The 18770-nt window shown below is 43.6% G+C and overlaps 1 protein-coding gene across 2 annotated transcripts in view; it reads right to left on the bottom strand.

Annotated features, from left to right (window-relative positions):
* Window positions 1-11463: 11463 nt before the first annotated feature.
* The window catches only part of LOC144761285 (cysteine-rich venom protein-like), a 198579-nt gene continuing 191272 nt past the window's right edge, over window positions 11464-18770 (bottom strand). For both annotated transcript variants that reach the window (XM_078646736.1, XM_078646737.1), the window contains one exon: window positions 11464-11759. In XM_078646736.1, coding sequence (XP_078502862.1) covers window positions 11635-11759 — 125 coding nt within the window. In that variant the 3' untranslated portion in view covers window positions 11464-11634. The remainder of the gene's footprint in view (window positions 11760-18770) is intronic.

Genomic DNA, 18770 nt, shown 5'->3' with positions numbered 1-18770 from the left:
TACCCTGCCGGTACTCCCAACGTTATGGCAGGAACTGTGTGAGGCTTAAGCCAGGTCTCAGTTAAGAAACATAGATGAGGTCTCTCTGTTGTTATGAGATCCCAGACCTGAGTAGCATGAGAAACAAGGGACCGGACATTACACAAAAGGTTCTTGCACGTTAGGGGCGGATCATTAGGGGCATTAATAGCCACTGTTGGTGGATTGGTGCTCAAAACTGCCCTGACACACTTTAGAAGAGGAGGAGTGATTATCGCAGTGCTGGTAAATTGCATATGACATATTAAACAAGAGAAAGGTCCCCCCACACTGGAACAGGTCCGGTGGGGACACAGTGTGGTAACATGCCTACCTATTTCCAATAGGGTATGGCGAGAGTATGACAGCGTGGTACAATGGCCATTCTCTGCTGGAAAAGTGCAATCTTCCATGGCCCCCTGCCCCTAGTCCCGTCCTGTCGCGGACGGGCGCAGACGGGCTGGTCTTCGGCTCGTCTTAGGCGCAGGAGTAGGCGCCACACTGCGCGTAAACACTGCGCGTTTAGGCCGACGAGTTGCTTTATAGCCCTCGAGTAGGGGAGAGCTGGAGCGCTAACCGCTCGCCTCCCTGGGTGCTCCTGGCTCTGCCCCGCCTTCCGCCCCCGTGATTGGCTGAAGGGTCGGGCTGGGCGAGCAGGCACAGGTCTGGCTACAGAGGAGCTGGTCCCTGATTGGTCCCTGAATGCGTGTGGGAGTGCGGATTTGTTTCACAGAGTGCAACTAAAATAAACAATTCCTGCGCTCTTACAGATCCTGACACTCTTTAAAAATACGATTTAAATTCAATTCAATATTAACACAGTAAAATACGAGATTTCTCGCTCACGGAGCTGTTAACTCAATTAAAACAGTGCAAGCAATCTGCATACAGAATGGCGCCAAGCGGAGTGGGAGGAAGCTGCCACCGACCCCCTTACCGCAAAAGTGATCGCCTCCTCGCTAACTTTATAGCCCTCGAGTAGGGGAGAGCTGGAGCGCTAACCGCTCGCCTCCCTGGGTGCTCCTGGCTCTGCCCCGCCTTCCGCCCCCGTGATTGGCTGAAGGGTCGGGCTGGGCGAGCAGGCACAGGTCTGGCTACAGAGGAGCTGGTCCCTGATTGGTCCCTGAATGCGTGTGGGAGTGCGGATTTGTTTCACAGAGTGCAACTAAAATAAACAATTCCTGCGCTCTTACAGATCCTGACACTCTTTAAAAATACGATTTAAATTCAATTCAATATTAACACAGTAAAATACGAGATTTCTCGCTCACGGAGCTGTTAACTCAATTAAAACAGTGCAAGCAATCTGCATACAGAATGGCGCCAAGCGGAGTGGGAGGAAGCTGCCACCGACCCCCTTACCGCAAAAGTGATCGCCTCCTCGCTAACTTTATAGCCCTCGAGTAGGGGAGAGCTGGAGCGCTAACCGCTCGCCTCCCTGGGTGCTCCTGGCTCTGCCCCGCCTTCCGCCCCCGTGATTGGCTGAAGGGTCGGGCTGGGCGAGCAGGCACAGGTCTGGCTACAGAGGAGCTGGTCCCTGATTGGTCCCTGAATGCGTGTGGGAGTGCGGATTTGTTTCACAGAGTGCAACTAAAATAAACAATTCCTGCGCTCTTACAGATCCTGACACTCTTTAAAAATACGATTTAAATTCAATTCAATATTAACACAGTAAAATACGAGATTTCTCGCTCACGGAGCTGTTAACTCAATTAAAACAGTGCAAGCAATCTGCATACAGAATGGCGCCAAGCGGAGTGGGAGGAAGCTGCCAAGGACCCCCTTACCGCAAAAGTGATCGCCTCCTCGCTAACTTTATAGCCCTCGAGTAGGGGAGAGCTGGAGCGCTAACCGCTCGCCTCCCTGGGTGCTCCTGGCTCTGCCCCGCCTTCCGCCCCCGTGATTGGCTGAAGGGTCGGGCTTTTACTCATCTACATTTGACACTGAAATATGCATCTCTCCTTTCATTGTTAAGTGACAATACTATGAATCAAATTGGAAAGATGTCAATACTAAATCGTATGGCTGCTTTTTTGTTTGAAAATAGTAATAATGTTTTATTTTTGGCATATGGATTTATTGTACCGTCTCTATGTCCACCTCAGTTATTTGTGATGTATTGGATTGTTACTAATTAGAAGCTAGATTCCTCAAACACATGCTCAATCCTTGGTTTGTGTCTAGCTCTTTGCAGATGATAAGTGTATCTGCTATGAATTTAACTGATTTGTAATTACGTTAGCTTGACCCAACCTTTAACTTCTATTGATGCAAAAGCTAAATTTTGAGTGTCTAATAATTTTCTGCTTTCCATATGTTTCATTATTGTACATAATGGAATGGTTGGCATTGGCAAACACCAATAGGGACTAAAGTTAAGAAAGATGATTTCCTACCTATGATTAGTTAGACCAGTAATAAAGTCTGACAAAATCTGATGAAAGCCCGATGACAAAATAAATCTACAGCACTAAAGTCACAGATGTGTGTATATCAAACTCACTAAAACCTGTAGAGAAGCAAAACTATAGGTCGGTTAAGTTATGTGTATTTGTAAAGCGCACTTTCACCCTCAAGGGAATCCTAGAACTCAGCAGGTGTATGTGCCTAGCTCTGCCTATAATAGGTTGGTTAATTAAAAAGTCAGTTCTCCAACTTCTTGCAGACTTCAAGAAGAGAGGAGGCTCTGATGTGGATTGTGAGGCAGTTCCATGTTTTATGAGCAATTTAGGAGAACTCCTGTTTCTGTGTATGCATAGGATGTGTATGAGTAGGAGACTTGTGGAGTGCCAGTATCAGGGAGGTGGGTGGAAGGCCATGCCATTGTTCAGGTTGGGGCCTAAGTTTTGTAGTTCCTTGAATGTGTGAGCAAGGAGTACGAAAAACGCATGTTTGTGTATTGGGAGCTAGTGGAACTTCCATAGGTGTGGTGTGAGTTCTCTATGTGATACGGAGAATTGGTCTCGCTGCCAAGTTCTGGAGTGTTTGTAGTCTTAGTCGAGTTAGTTGCTTGGTGATCCCTGCAGAAAGGGTGTTCCCATAGTCCAACTTGCTGGTGGCTAAGGTGTGAGCGAGTTTTTGTGGCATTGCTTATGAGCCAATCAAAAATCTTCCTCACCATCTTCAGGGTTTGGGAACAGGGTGCAGTGATGCTGTTGACTTGTTTGCCATTTCTGGTTTGCTGTTGAGTATTCCAAGGTTCCCGGGTAAGGGTGCTGGGTGTGAGTGTGTGTTGCAAGGTCATTCTGTGAACTGGGATATGTTGCAAAGTTATCTTGTGCCCTGGGTACTCCACACATTTTTACTGACTGATATTGGAGGCAAGTGACTCCAACCAGGCCTAGGGCCAGTGCTATACTATTAACACACTTAGAATACAGTAAGAACACCTGCACAGACTAGGGTGTAATATGGGTTTAGGTACCCCTATGATTGGCATAACCTCCTCTATAAGGCCCTACTACATATTAGGGAAATGGGATCAAAACGACCCTCAAGTCCCTAGTATATAATAGGGCATGGCAGTGTAGAGGCCAGCAGCCCTTTCTGCACTTGCATGTGTGCAATGTTGAGGCCTGAGGTCAATTTTAAAATGTAAATTGTGCCCAAACTCGACTTTGATGTATTGGGGCACTTAAAAATGAATAAACTTCAATATTATGTCACATTTCGTACCCCCTGTGGACTCCCCTAGGTGTCCCAGTGGTGGGGGGCATCAGGTATATATAAGATGGATCCTTATACAATGGTTTTTATATGCCCTGGGTTTAGATAAACTGCACATTTCACTTCCCCATTGTGGAAAGTGATTCCCAAAAACGACTTTTGTGCTAGGAGCACTGTGGAGTGAGGATCTGCTATATGTTGACCTACACATAACCCCAAAAGTTCCCCCTAGATGTTCCAGGGTTAAGGGGCCAGGTAGATATATTCAGGGTCCCTGTAAAATATGTTTTATAAACCTTGGTGTTGAAAAAATGTGCAAGCCATTTCCCCGATTGCAAATCCCCAGCCACATGGGTTAACATGGCAAGAAGATATTCTTTAATAATTCCCACCAGACGAATCACAAAATTATCATTCAGGGACTCACTAGAATGGTATCCAGCAATATATACTATTGTTGAAATTATCCTAAAATGTACAGTCAAGGTATTATAAGACATTCTTATTTGTAAGCCAAAAATCAGCCTTCCAGTGATCTACCCTGAATGGACACAGTTAAGTAGATTAGCCAGGCTATTTTGATAAGTAGCCCCTGGGGTTAAAAATCCATTCTGGGAGGAGAGGGTTCTGCTACATAGGAATGCCAGAGCAAGGTGGAGGGGTCAAAAACCATAATCTTCAATAGAAGGAGGAGACAGTCAAGAACAGCCAGTTTGACTTACACCCCTACTCTATAAACCCAGCCAGATGGTAGGCTTAAGGAAGGAATGTGTAGATGTTAGGGAGAGGCAGAATGTGGAGATGAGTCACCCTGGATGTTAGTTTAGTCAGCCCCTAACTCTCTGCTGAGAATTCAGCTATATTGAATTTTAGAAGAATAGTGCTTTCAGAGAGGCCATAGTGCCATACTCTGGAAAAAATGGTCATGCTCTGGGGTGTTGCCCTGCACCTCATTGGACAGGAGTGCTCTCCTGCTTGACCCAAAAAACACAAAATAAGTATCTGAGAGGGGTAGAGACTCCTTGATCTAATGATTGAAACAAGAAGAAGATAGGTCCAATCTAAGAAGTTTGATTTACATCAACCAGGCCTTGTACTCTAACTGACGGCACCCATACACAATCTGAAACTACAGCCTTGTGGACCTATCTTGCTACAGAGTGGACTTCCATGCAAGTTACAGGTTAACAGAGCTCACCTGGACCATCATCACCAAGAATCCCCAGCCTGGAGTGCTACCAGTGGATTTGGGAGGGTTTTTTTTTACAAATGGATTGTGAGAATTGAAGTCCAAACTTTCAAGGACCATATTGGAGCTTCCAGACCCTTTGAGTAAGTTTTGGACACTTTGGGACCCTCACATGAACTTCATGAAGAAGTTTGAAGGAGTTTGGAGCATCTTTGGAAAAAAGTTATATACGTGGACCCACTTGACCTTGCCAGCCAAGCTGGAGACCCTCAACCGCAAACCACCCAGTCATTTAGATTCATCATCAGTATGAAGCGGTCCTGCTTTCAGAGTTTGACTGGGAGCTTATCAAAACCCAAGCCGGGGAACCCTCACCCAATCTTGCCTGTTGAAGAGCATTGAGGGACCCTGGGAGAAAAATCAATGTAAAAGTTTCTAGGTTTGAATGTAGAAAAGGTGACCAGAAACAAGCGTGAGCGTCAAGCTGCCCACCTTCAACCGCAAGCTGCCTGGATCTCTGGTTCGCCCTCCTGCAAAAGTTTGACCGGGAGCTCATCATTACAGGGCGTGCTGGCGAATCCTCACTGAATCCGGACTGGTGAGAGTTATGAGGGACCTCGTGAAGAAAAGCTCCAGAAAAGTTTCTAATTTAAAAGGTAAAAACTTTTACGGAAACCTACCTCGAGGGGTAGCCCTGCAGGGCTCCATCACAGTCAACCTAAAACTTTGACTTTGTCCTGGTCTATCCTGACCAAATGTCCCAATAGAAGCTATAGGTTTCTATGTGCTATTTAGTGCTAAATCTTTATAAATTCATATTTACTGTTCCCACATTTGGATTTGTTTCATTTTGGTGTCATGTAAAGATAGAAATATCTCCTATTTTTATAAAGTGGTGTGAGATTTTTATTATGCTTTGTGTCTTAATTATTTACTGAATTAGTGTTTTTGACTGCTCTACATACCTGTCTTTGAAGTTAAGCCTGCCTGCTTGCAGCCAAGCTACAGAGGGCTGAGCATGGGACTAATTTTCTTTGACCTATACTAAGCCTTAGACCATGTTTGTGGCCTCATTGCCAGTGGTGAATATACATCTATCACTACTAATATGCCACTTTCAGAAAGTGTGGGTCTGAGTTTGGCTGACCACCAGTTGGTTTCCCATGGTGAGGTGTTTTCTGAACCTCACTACGTCTGGCTTGTCAGGGTTGAGCTTGAGACGGCTGAATTTCATCCAGTTAGTGACTTCGGTCATGCAGTTGATGTACTTGTTTCTTGTGTTAGGAGTCTCATCCAAGAGGGAGAGTATGGGATGTGTGTTGTTGGCGTAGGAGAGTATGTTAATATCATGTGCATGGATGACACTGGCTAGAAGGATCATATGTACATCAAAGATATTGGGTCTGAGCGCTGAACATTGAGACACTCCAATGATGAGCTTGTGGGCTTCCGAGGAGAAAGGTTCCAGGCTGCTAGCTTATATGTATCAGTTAAGAAAGAGCAGATCCAGCAAAGAGCAGGTTCTTGCTTGTCAATCTCATGTAGGTGTCTGCTGATAATATGGTATGAGACAGTGTCAAATGCTGCAAAGAGGTCTGAGAGAATGAGGGCTGCCATGTCTCCACTGTCGAGGATCATGCAGCTGTTGACTGTGGCAGTGATAAGGCTCTTTCTATACTGGGGATTGCCCTGATCCGGACTGAGTGGCATTGATGAGGTGGGTTGCTGAGGTGATCAATAAGGCATCAGTTGATTAGTTTCTCCAAGACCTTTGCCAAGTATGGTAGGAAGGAGATGGATCTGTATTTGGAAATTATGGTTGTTTGAGCAGATGCTTTTTTGAGCAGGGGCATGAAGGTGGCATGTTTCCAGCTGTCAGGGGATGTTTCTGAGTCAATGGAAGTGAAGAAGATGTGCGTAAGTGCTTCGCTGATTATTAGGAGTCCTTTGACGTAGGTGTGGTAGGGGCGAGGGGCAGATTGAGTACAGCTGTTGGAGCGACCACTGGTGGCCTTCCTTGCTGGGCCCCATCCCACCACCAAAAACTCTGGTAAAAAACCGGGGGGTTTGGCTGGACTCCTCACTGAGTTACCAAACCCACACAAAAAAAGTGGCCGCTACCTGTGTGGGCTTGCTGAGAAGCCTTAATCCTATACTTGGCTTCTTTGATTCCAAAACGCGCCAGCTCATAATCCAATCCATTATCCTCTCTCGGTTGGATTACGCCAGTGTCCTTCTTTTAGGCGCCAACAAAGCAGAAATAGCAAGGCTACAAAGGGTACAGAATTCAGCGGCTAGGGCTGTAGTGGGTCTTCCCAGGAGGTGCTCCGTTAGAGCTACCATACAAAGACTTCACTGGCTCCCGGTTGAATCTAGAATTCACTTCAAGACCCTCACCACTGCTTTTAAAATTCTCAAAACTGAAGGCCCTGAACTCCTTCGACCGCTTTTAGTACCTTACACTCCACAACGCAACCTGCGGTCCTTAGGTCAACATCTGGTAGTTGTTCCTCGAACGAAACTCTGCCGTGTTGGGGGCCGCTCCTTCAGAGTTTTGGGAGCGAAACTCTGGAATTCCCTGCCACCTAACATTCGCTGCCTGGACAATCTGTCCGCCTTCAGAAAGGCAATTTAAACCCATCTGTTCCCACCGTCCTAAGCCATTTGTATCTTTCTCCCCCTCCAATCAGTTGGTTATTTTATGGTTCTCAGCGCCGGGACGCCTCGTTGCTGGGGCAGCTGTCGCGCTCAATCAAACTCATACCATAACATAACATAAGTGGGTCTTCATGGTATGAGTGATTTTGACTGTGGTAACAGAAGACCACTTGAGCCATGATGGGAATTTGATTTGCAACAGTGGTGTCAGGGTCCAGTGGAGAGTCGAAGATGTTGTAAATGGAGGTGTTTAGATATAGAAAAATTCTGAGAATATTGCAAAGACCTGGTGAGGGAGTGTTGTTGCTGGCGGTGGTGGGAGACATTGAGAAATCTTTGATGATGGCAAAGATTTACATATCTGCTGCTGGTAATATCTTAGGGTTGATTAAAATTCTCTTTATCTCCTTACATGCTCCAGTTGCTTGCAGTGTTGTTTCCCCAACTGAGTTCTTCTGTGTACCAACTGCCATGTGGTCAGGCTCTGACTGTTGTGCTGTGCTTGAGAAGACCCAGGCTGTCGGTGCATCCAATGTTTCAGGTTTTTTAGTTCTTGCTAGCTTTCAGTAAGTTGCATGTGGGCTTCGACAGGTTTGCAGAGAGGGTGGAAGCCCACTCCTCTTCTTTAATGCTGTGCAAGCTGTTATAGGTGATTCAAATGGTTGTAGGTCTGTGCTCATGTGGGATTGGTATGCTGAGACTGACAAGGCATGGTCTGTCTAGGTCATAGATGCTGGCTTGTTGACTGTAATGTTATTGATTCAGGAGAAAATTGGGTACAATAGGTGTTGGCAGTTTGGGATCAGTGCGGTCTTCTAGGTGAAAGTTAAGGTTATGAGGAGGATGAAGGTGCTGGTGGTGATGATAACGATGCAACAAAGTCCATAATGTGAAAGTTAATCAACTCAGGGGCATATTTACAAGGGCTTTATCCAAAAAATGGAGATAAAACTATTGCCCTATTTACAAGAGGGTGCTAACATACATATTCGCATGTTAGCACCCTTTTTCCCAACGCCTCCCATTGCATCTCTAATGAGATGCAAAGTGGGCGTCCCTGGGCATACCCCGGATGGACTACCTTGCAAATATCGCTGATGTTCACATCACGATATATATACAAGGCTGCCCCAGCATTTTAGCACAAGTTAGTTTTTGGATAAAACCTCTGTTTTCTCCAAAAACGAACGTCTGCTAAAATGCAGACTTACCTATCCCTAACATTGGGGTGGATTATGCTGATACGACCCTGTGGGTCGTATCAGCAAGGTGTCGTATCAGCAAGGTTATCACCGTTTTGCAAGGAACATCGCTGGAAAAAAAGCAAAACCCTGCAAAACTGCGATAACCTCGCTATCTCTGGAATTTTTATCGTCCTGGAGAAACGTGTCGTTAATATCGCTCTCTCAGGGCTATAAATTCCAGAGCTAGCCTGTGAAAACAAAATTATCGCTAAGCACGGCCAGTGATAATTATCGCTGGCCATTGATAATGTGCCCCTTCATTTCTCATATTTATCTCTGCCTTTGAAGTGTAAATCTATGCATCTTGATGAAGGGTTATTGTAAATTATTGAACTTTTGATTATTCTCCTTCAGATAAATCTACCATAGGTCCCTTACTTCTTGAAGGGTCCTTACCTATTGATATTTGAATAGGTGGTGCAATGCTATTTATTTTGGTATTTTATGCAACTATGTTTTTCAGAAATGTTGCCTACCTAAAACATTTGCAGTGAATAAGCAATGAGCAGTATTGCTTGGAAATCCTTACTGAAGCCATTGTCTCTCTTCATCTTTAGATACTTCATTTTTTAACAATCCATCATTTGGTCTGCTGATTTTCAAGAAGCATGTATTTATTTTTTCTTGATTTCCATTTTGTTTCCTCACTCTCCTGCCCCATCGAGAAGGTGAACTTCGCAAGCCCTTATCTCATTTTTAACTATAGTGCTCCTTATTTTGTGTACTAGATTTCATATCAATTTGCTTATTCATTTCTCCTTGGTCTCCTTCTCTTTCAAGTTCTATTACTTTCCCATAGCTTTTCCCTTTCAGACATTATTTTGTTATAACAAACAATCTATTTTTAATAGTTTAGCGTGAAGTTATATTAAAATCTGTCACTTGGCTTTAGTTGCATTTCAGATCGCATCTGTTTTAATGACATTCCCAGTGTTATTTCCATGCTATGAAATTCGCCCGCACAAAACAGGACCAATTCCCCAACAAGTTACATATATACTATTAGATTCTATGTAATTGCTCCAAGGTTTCCTCATATACATAGAGTACATTTCTGACTTTTTTGGGATTCTCAAAAGCTTATTTTGCAGATGTCATCAATGCTATTTGGAAAATTGTGATTGTATCTCACAAGAATCCCCCTCCTCCATACCAGTTTTGGGAATTATATCTGCCCATTCTACTTCACAGGCCATGACCAGTCTAGAATACCCTCTCCCATGCAAGATGATTTCCCTCCTTTCAATATTATTTCACACTTATATATGTAAGTCTACATCATGTCATTTGCACCTACAAGATAAACTACTTGAATAGGACCTGTACCTGGTGATGATCCTGAAGATTTCTGCAATATGGCCTTCCATGTTAGGATGCAATCTGTATTTGAGTGTAGTGTATACTCATGCTGTTAGCATCAGCATTTTATATTTGTTAGTTTTACAAGTGATAATCTTGTGGGTTATATACTTATTGATTATAATGAACTAATTCTGGATAGAATAATGATTGTGTCTTGAGGGGTAGGTGAGTACTTCTTGGTACATCCTCAACAAAGTAACAACTATGGTGATGAGGATAGGCAAGACAGGAGTTGGTCAATTAGTTACTGTTAATATCTTAAACACTCATGACAAATTTTCCTGGTCAGTATTCTTGGCTTATGCTGCTCCTGGGAGGATAACATGACATCTCAGCCATCGAGTTACTGCTTGCCATTCAGCAGCAGTTTTCTGGGTAAGTTCTAAGATCCTAATACTAAAACAAAATGCCAAACAATAGAGGAAAAATTCAAATGGCCCAATTTGTAAAGAAACAAAATATTATGTGCAGAGGATTCCTCATATATGGTCACAGAAAGTCGTGAGGAAAGCTGTCCATGCCAAGGTTCCTATGTGCTTCTTGGAAGGACATGTGCCATTCTCATCGATACTCTATTCCAGTGGACCAGAGTTTGCCATAGAATAGAACGTTGCACAGAGGATACCATCGCTGGTGCAAATGCACACTTGTAGCTGTCTGAAAAATATTTTTTTATTGAGAAAGCCATATACTGTACACGTCCACCAAACCTGCAGTTGATCCTTTACTCTTTGAACACAGGAATGTGGTTCACATCAGACCTTGGATGTAGTAAAAATGGAATGAGGAGAGTTTGTGAATTCCCAGAAATAAACGTGTTTGTGGAAGTTGACAAACTTCCAAGACTGATTATGCCTAGGAATGCCCATTTACCACTCTTCGTAGGAAATCTAAAGATAAGAAGTACTTTGCACTGCTGGTGGAGGCTTCTGCATATAGAAAGGAGTCTACGCTTGCCAGGAATCTCTTTGTGAATTTCTGGCAGGCTCAAAATAAATAAATCTGGTAGTAAACACATGCTTACTTATGACTGAATAGATCTTTGTGAATAGGGCTCATAAACGTTAAGAAATAACTAATTTATTTTGTAGGGAGCACGTGAATTAATACTGTAAGACTTGGGCACAGAGTCAGATACATTGAAATAATAGATAGATAAGAGAGACATTTGTAGCTGTATTTACCATTCTAAGACATTATGCAACACTTTATAATATATTCTATTTATAAAGAATCAACAGTGAGTTGTAAGGAGTCTCATAAAACAGATTACATTCAATCACATTATACTAACTATGTATTTTCAGAGAATTGTCACGAATATAAACACAGGACAGACGTATTTATTTTGATGCAGACATTAGATACTGAGTGGCATACAAAATGATGTATAACGTGGTAAAGAGTTGACATTGCTCTTTAGTGCCTTGGTAGTGTTGGGGATGTTGTTTTTTTCCAAATCCATGAGAAATCTCTTGGAGGCTTTGCCTGAAGTATTTATTTTATTTCAGTAGTACATTTACACGTAGCTTGGCATCCCGCCCTGATAATGGGGTCAGTTTGGCAGCCATGTTTTAATCCCTCACAGTTTACATAGTTGTCTTTGTAAATACATGGATTGGCTAGAATAAAAAAAATGAGAAGCAAATGATTAGATGAGCATTTTCAGATAATGAAACACATATACATTTCTATTTTTGCTTTTGCAAATTTCGCTATCCATCACTCTATATATAATTAGTGTAGTTGACTAATTTACCAGTCGAGTTGTCAACCTCCAGTCTGAACTGGTTTAGAAAAGTATATGACAAATATGTTTCTTGCGCCTGATAGGTGATACTTCTGCCCCAACACTAAGGATTTAAAGGGCTTAAATCTCTACAGCTCCTGCTGGAGATATAAGCATATAAATTCAATGTAGACCCCTACCTCCTGGGACCACCAGATACAAGTGTGGATTTTCACATGGTAGATCACTTCCTCCTCTGCCATATCTTGGAAAATGCAAAACACAATTGAAGGCTTTGGTCTGCTAATGGAGGCACATCATTTATTCTGTGAGGTGTGTCTGGCTGTGCAGGAACCTGCTGACCTAAGTGCAGGACACCTAATGGGAGGAACAACACTGTTCCGCCACATTTACTGGGCTGACGGATTTCCTCATTTTTTTCCATGTAGGATACTATGAAATCTCTATCCACAGTAGAAAATGGCCATTGATAAGTTTTATGACCCGTGTGAATATAGAAGGATTTTTTTGTAGTCTGTCCCTGATCTGTTAGGATAATAATTTTTCCCTCACTTGTACTGTAGATTTTCTGTAATATATACCTCATTGTACAAAACAGAAGTGCTGAGGATCAGTTCTAAGTACAACACCGAAACACATCACTGTGTATCCGTGAACTGTCAATCTGCCTAATCACACACGCAAAGATTCAACAATATGGCTTGATTTTTTTAAAATTCCTTAGTAAAAGCACTTAAGAACTAGGTGAAGGTCATTACATTCACTACTTATGATGGACTACATAATCTGACCATGAAGTAGCACATCTTAAGTAATTGATATTCAAAGTTACATTGGCATCTAGTGGATTCCAAGTTGACTGACCCCAGGCAGAGAATGTGTGGGTGCACTCTAGGTTGTCTAAGGAGTCAGGGGGCGGGGTATTTCTAAGAATGGGAGACCGGCCCTCCTCAGATGAAACAGGGGAGCAATAGGATAAAGAAAAAGAGTTCTCACAAAAGCCCCAAAATTCTAACAGGGAGGTGGGTCCCCTGTTTTTCTCCATTTTTAGATGAGATGTGGAAAAGGGGAAGAAATCCTTTGATACCTCTAAGGCTGGGGTATGACTGGACTCTCACAAGCCAGGACACATTAAGGGAGCCTATGTTACAAAAAGCTCCCCATTGGTGAGCATTTCCAAAGGAGGGGTAGTGTAGTTACTGGGTAGAGTTGTCCCAGGGAAAACCTGGGCTGATGAACTGAAGTCACCCTAGTCTCCATAGGTTGAGTGGTTATTGAAGTACTTGCTGCCTTACCTCCCTGCATTGTGAAGTACAGACAATGGCCCATACTCAACGAGACCAAGATAGTGGCTCTTAGGGATACAGTGGTGGGCCGGTTAATGTCCCCAGAGCAAATCATTCCACATATTTTCCATAGGGGTATCAACAATGCCAATGTGGTGAAGTGTAATTTCATAGCACTAGTCACCATTAAGTGGGGCGGTGTTAGTGGCCCTAAGAAGGTTTTTGTGAGCCCAGTCAGACTAGTGGAATGTCTGTTGGGAAATGATCTAGAAATCTATGCTTGAATGGAGGTGGATAGGAGGACCCACATTGAAATGGAGGGCCAGTCTGAGTGGATGTGCTTGGCCACATGGGCCAAAACTGCCTGTCAGGCAACTCAAGAAAGCTTGAAGTCTGAAAAATCATTATCACAAGCTAGAGGAAGAGCAAGCGGGCTTGAAAACCAGTCTCAAAATGTCTCAGGGACATGAAGGAATCTGATCCACAAGGGGAAAATCTGGAACCTATAGGGTAACATAATCCTGTCTTGAGAATCCTGCCAGAAGTCTCTGTGTTGCTTGGAGGAGGAGAACTATGCAGGGATGAATTCTGTTATGCTCAGAAAAAGTGCATTCAGTGCCAGGCTGAGGTCCTAGAACAAGGGGTTACCAATGGAATGCATAGGATATACTGACAAGAAGGTGGCCTATACATCAAGACTATGGACCCAAAACCCGGGATGACCAGAAGATTGGTAGCATTACAGGGCGTTTCCCTTAGACTTAGCCTATGAGATTCCCTTGGCTGGGGCAGTTTGGTTCACCACTTTTACTGTCCCCAATAAAAAGTAGAAGGGGTTCTCTAACATCTGCACCACCAGTCAAGTCAATGGCAAGACAGGGGGCATGACTATGTCCAGTATTTTGTCCAGTATTTGTAACGTGCGAACAATTACCTGAAGGTGTCAAGGTGCTGGGGGCGGCCGGGAAGATTAAGAGAGCTATTGCCCAGTCATATGGTGCTGGGCAGACCCCTGCCGCCGGACCTGGGGATCGAACTGTGATCCTCAGCATCCAGCGTCAGTCGCCCTGGCCGCTGCGCCACACCTCTTCCACTCGCCCTGGCCACTGCGCCACACCTCTTCCACAAGGACAAGGATCCCCTGATCCCACTACCCATGATGGGGATGCCCAGTGAGAGGGTGGGAGGGCAGGGGTTGACATTGTTGGGTCCCATGCTACGACCTTCTGAAGGACTAGGTTAAGCTTTATACTGGTGTACTATGCCACTAGGTATCCTGAGACCATACCTTTAAGGACAGTGACTGCACCTGTAGTGACCAGGGCCCTGTTTGATATTTTCACCAGACTAGGATTTCCCAAAGAGGTGATCTCTGATATTGGTACAAACGTAATGTCTGTACACTTGAAGGCTATATGAGATGACTGTGAGGTGTCTTAGAAGTTCACTATCCTTTATCATCCCCAAATCAATGGGTCTGTGGAGAGCGAGTTTGTCTGAGAAACTACGTAGGAAGTAGAATGCCCTACTGCCATGCCATTTAATTGCCTACATGGTGGTACAAAAAAGCGCCAGGATGCCCTTTGGGAGACAGTATAGCGCTATATAAGTATGCAAAATAAATAAATATAATAAATAAAATAAAAAAAGGGAGTGGGCTTCAGGCTCCTTGAGCATTTGCATGGGCACCCTGTCATAGGTCACTTCCATCTAGTCTGAGAAGGATTGGAGAAACCTCTCAAGGAACGCAAATAGAACATCATAGATTATGTGCTGGTCCTGCATTCCAGTATAAATGAGTATATGAAGGATGTGAACCAAACACATGGAGGCCAGCCAATCAAGCAATAGTATGATTAAAAGGAAACATTGGTGGAATACCAGCCCTGCCAAATGGTGTGGGTTGTGGAACCCATGTCAAACAGGGCCCTCCATGACAAATGGAGTGGGGCCATACATGGTACTGAAGAAGACCGGGGAGTCACATACTTGGCAGATATTCGTAGCCATAGCCATCCCACACGGTGATCTATGTGAATGGTTTGAAGCCTCATTTTGACCAGACTTAGGACAGCTTATCTGGAAGAAATTGCAGCCTTTAGCTTCACCTGGGGGGGAACATCTGACTCACCTTTGGAAAATGCTCCAGGCCTTGCACCCAGCTGGACTGAATGTCAAGGACCTCAAGGCCAGGGGACAACATAGAAGACAATGATAGCTTAAGAGCCTCCCAAAACCTAAATTCAAGTCATCTTTCACCTGTTTCTGACAGTATATTAAAAGAAGTGGTTGAAGAGGTTCGGTACCATTGTGTTACCCCTACACCGATGACTACAAAGAAGTAGCCTAGGAAGGCCACATAGACTGAAGAGTGTCAGAAGGTCTTGGACGTCCTGAAAGTGGCACTTGGTACATATCTATTTCAGCAAAGAGTTTGTGGTCCAAACCAATGCTTCATAACAGGTATTTAGCAGTATTAACCCAGCTAAATAATGAAGGTTAGGAGTAGGGGTGGGCGGAATTTGTGTAGTCGCACTACGCAAAGCTCCGCGAAACAGTAAAAAATCTCTGCGAGCGCGCAAACGTTCCGCGAACATGCGGAACTGCTTGTTCTGCCCATTCGCAATGCTCTTTTCCTGTTTGCGAATGCTGTTTGCGTGCTCGGGAAGAAATATCTCACAAACACGCATTTTGATAGTGCGAACAAGCAAAAAATTCAACGAAACTGCGGCTCATGGAATATTTGGCAATTCCGCAGAACGCGAAATTACCCAAATTCAGCAAATTCCACGTGCGGAACGGAATTGACCCCCCAGGCCTAGTTGGGAGTAACCAGTCACCTAGATCAGCAGGTGACTGTTCCCTAGTACTCAACTTTGGAGTGCCATAGAAAGGGACTCCTTTGCTGTACTTTGGTCACTGAAAAAAAAGACCCTATCTGTTTTGGACTCACTTATGGATCAAACTGACCAAATACTTCTCCAGTGGCTTATGCAGGTGAGGGATGAGAAAACTAAACTGTTGAGGTAGTCCATTTCCCTACAGGGCCTGGACTTTACAGTGAGGCAAAGACCTGGAACTGGTCAAGCAAAAGTATATTGCTTTTCCAGTTTCTTCCGTTTAGATAATAACTGCGAAAGACTGAGTTGCTCCACACCTTTTATCTAGGTGTTTGCGTTTGATTAAGTATGACATTTTGCTTGGACACCCAAATTGTTTGAGGACTGATGTTGCTGTTTTTTGACTCCGTGCACTTGGACACTGCTAACAAAGCCATGGTGCATGAGCTCTTTCACCTAAAGCATGTCAAAATTGGTTACAGTCAAATTGCCATGGGATACATAATATCACATATGGACTACAGCAGTAATGTGCCATCCACTAATGTGACAAGACAAACATGACGCCAAGCCTACCACTTTAGCCTGGCTATTACAGTGTTAAAATTTCAACTTAACCTGACAAAATTAATCCTTTTCACTGAAGAAAACCTAGTTTTTTACATATTAATATGCCACTCCTATATTGGTACCATCTACCATGCATGAAGGCAGGGTCAATGGTATTTTGAAAATGGGACCGATCAAAGTTAAACATTAAAAGATAATATCTCCGTTCATTGACTAGCCCCGTAAGATATTTGCACTGTAGGAAGGCTGGCTAACCCACATTTAAACTTTGGAAAGCAATATGAAATGTCAAATCTGCTATCTCATTTTCTCACATACAGCTTTTACTATATTTAATCATTTTCAATATTGTGTTAGTAACTGGAGACATGAATCACATTATCAGTGAACCATAATTTAAAAGAGCAGTCACAAATATACATGTGGAGGAGATATTGTTAGAAATGTGGATTATTATTACATGGTGTGGTTGTGTGACCTCATCATGCTGCACCTCTGCATCTAGCAGCGGATGCAGTTTTGGTGCTAGGCTCTCAGGGTGCAGGCTTCTCAGCTTTTATAGACCAATGGCTGCAATAAGGAGCCAAACCAACTGAATCTTGGAGTAACTTCTTCTGTCTGGCACACATGGGCAACTTTTCCAGGAGTGGGACACCACAGGCACAGACCTCTCTTTGCGAGCCCTCATATTCAACAGATGCAGCCTAGTCTTTGCTGCAGCCTCTCTTTGCTGGGTCAAGGAACAACAGGGCGGTCCTTCTTTGATCTTCTTTCCAGAACAGTCATAATATGAGGTCTTTGAGCCAGGGGTGCTATTTTTATGCCTACTACGAGCTTAGAAGGTGGTAGTGACTGATTATCCAATGAGCTATGGGGTCCCCTCCTGCCTGATGATCAGGGGTGGGCGGGATGTCCCGTTGTGGCAAAGGAATTGACAGAATTTTGTCCACTCCACAATACCATATCTGCAAATTACACCAATCACAGCGTGGGAGAAATTTTCTCCCACTAGGCTCCAGAATATGCCAGCTGGTGAGATTTGGCATGCCCTAGCATGATTTTCTAATATGGGTGGTTCGCTGACATTTGAGAACAGTTGCGGTCAGAGGGCTGCCGTTGGAGTAGATTTGCTACTGCACAAGTTGAATTCCTATTCATGTAGTAGGAAAATCAACTCGAATGTGTAATGTATGGCATCATTTGTGCTGATTTTCAGTGCTGCTTGTGCTGCTGCTGGTAAATTGCAGCGTGAGCTGCATATTTTCGGCCTATTAGTTGTGTGAATCTCTGCAAGTTCTACCCATCTTTACTGATGACTACTTCCTGTAAAGTATGGCATATCCCGGAATGCATTAATCAGCCCACTTACAGCATGGTGAGACCCTTCTCTTGGTGTGTGCAGCTCCGTAGTCAATCCCATAGTTATGGCTACATGGGGGCTACACCTCCCACTTCGCAAAAATGGTTTGACAACAGGTTCTTCCTCTCTGCCTAGGATACCAGTCAGTCTGCCTAAACAACATTGCAGTGGGACTGACAAAGGCAGCTTTCTCTTTAAAGCTTTTTGTTTGGGCTCAAACCCACTGTGACCATTCTGCCAGGAGGAGGTTATTCCTCTCCCCTCAGCAGGTACTCTGTTTGCATTCCTGAAAGTTGTACTCACATCTTCCCAGAAGGGTAGCAGGCTATCTCAAGGACAGTAGCTGTTTGCAATAGAAAACAACTACTGGAAAACTTGAGCAACAAAGTTGCAACTTTCTAAATTTGATATTTGTAAAATAGTTACATTAAATGTGACGGGCAAAAAGTCGGGTTTTTCGAAGTAGGTCAGAGTTATCTCGTAGTTTCAGTTTTAGTAGTTCAATTGAAAAGTTATCACTGCTGAGTTGTCAGTGTGTAACTTCATACTCACCAATGGGACTACTAGCTTTATTATAGTTTAAACCACAATGCAGGGTTTTTACTGTCATAGTACATAAAGTCATCAAACCATATATATTTTTGTATATATATATATATATATATAATGCATCCTACTCCTTAGGGTGTGTTAGGCCTACTTTAGGGGTAAGTTATGAATATTAAAAAGGAAGGCTTTAGATTTACCAAGGGTTCAAATGGCAAAGTTGAGCTATCAGTTTAAAAGCACTCAACCAGTCTGCAGTGGCATCCTGGGAGTGATACCTA

The sequence above is a fragment of the Lissotriton helveticus genome, chromosome 6 (genome assembly GCF_964261635.1).
Source record: "Lissotriton helveticus chromosome 6, aLisHel1.1, whole genome shotgun sequence".
NCBI classification, from domain to species: Eukaryota; Metazoa; Chordata; class Amphibia; order Caudata; family Salamandridae; genus Lissotriton; species Lissotriton helveticus.
The sequence above is the reverse complement of the archived record's forward strand: the minus strand, read 5'-3'. Positions and strand labels throughout refer to the sequence as shown.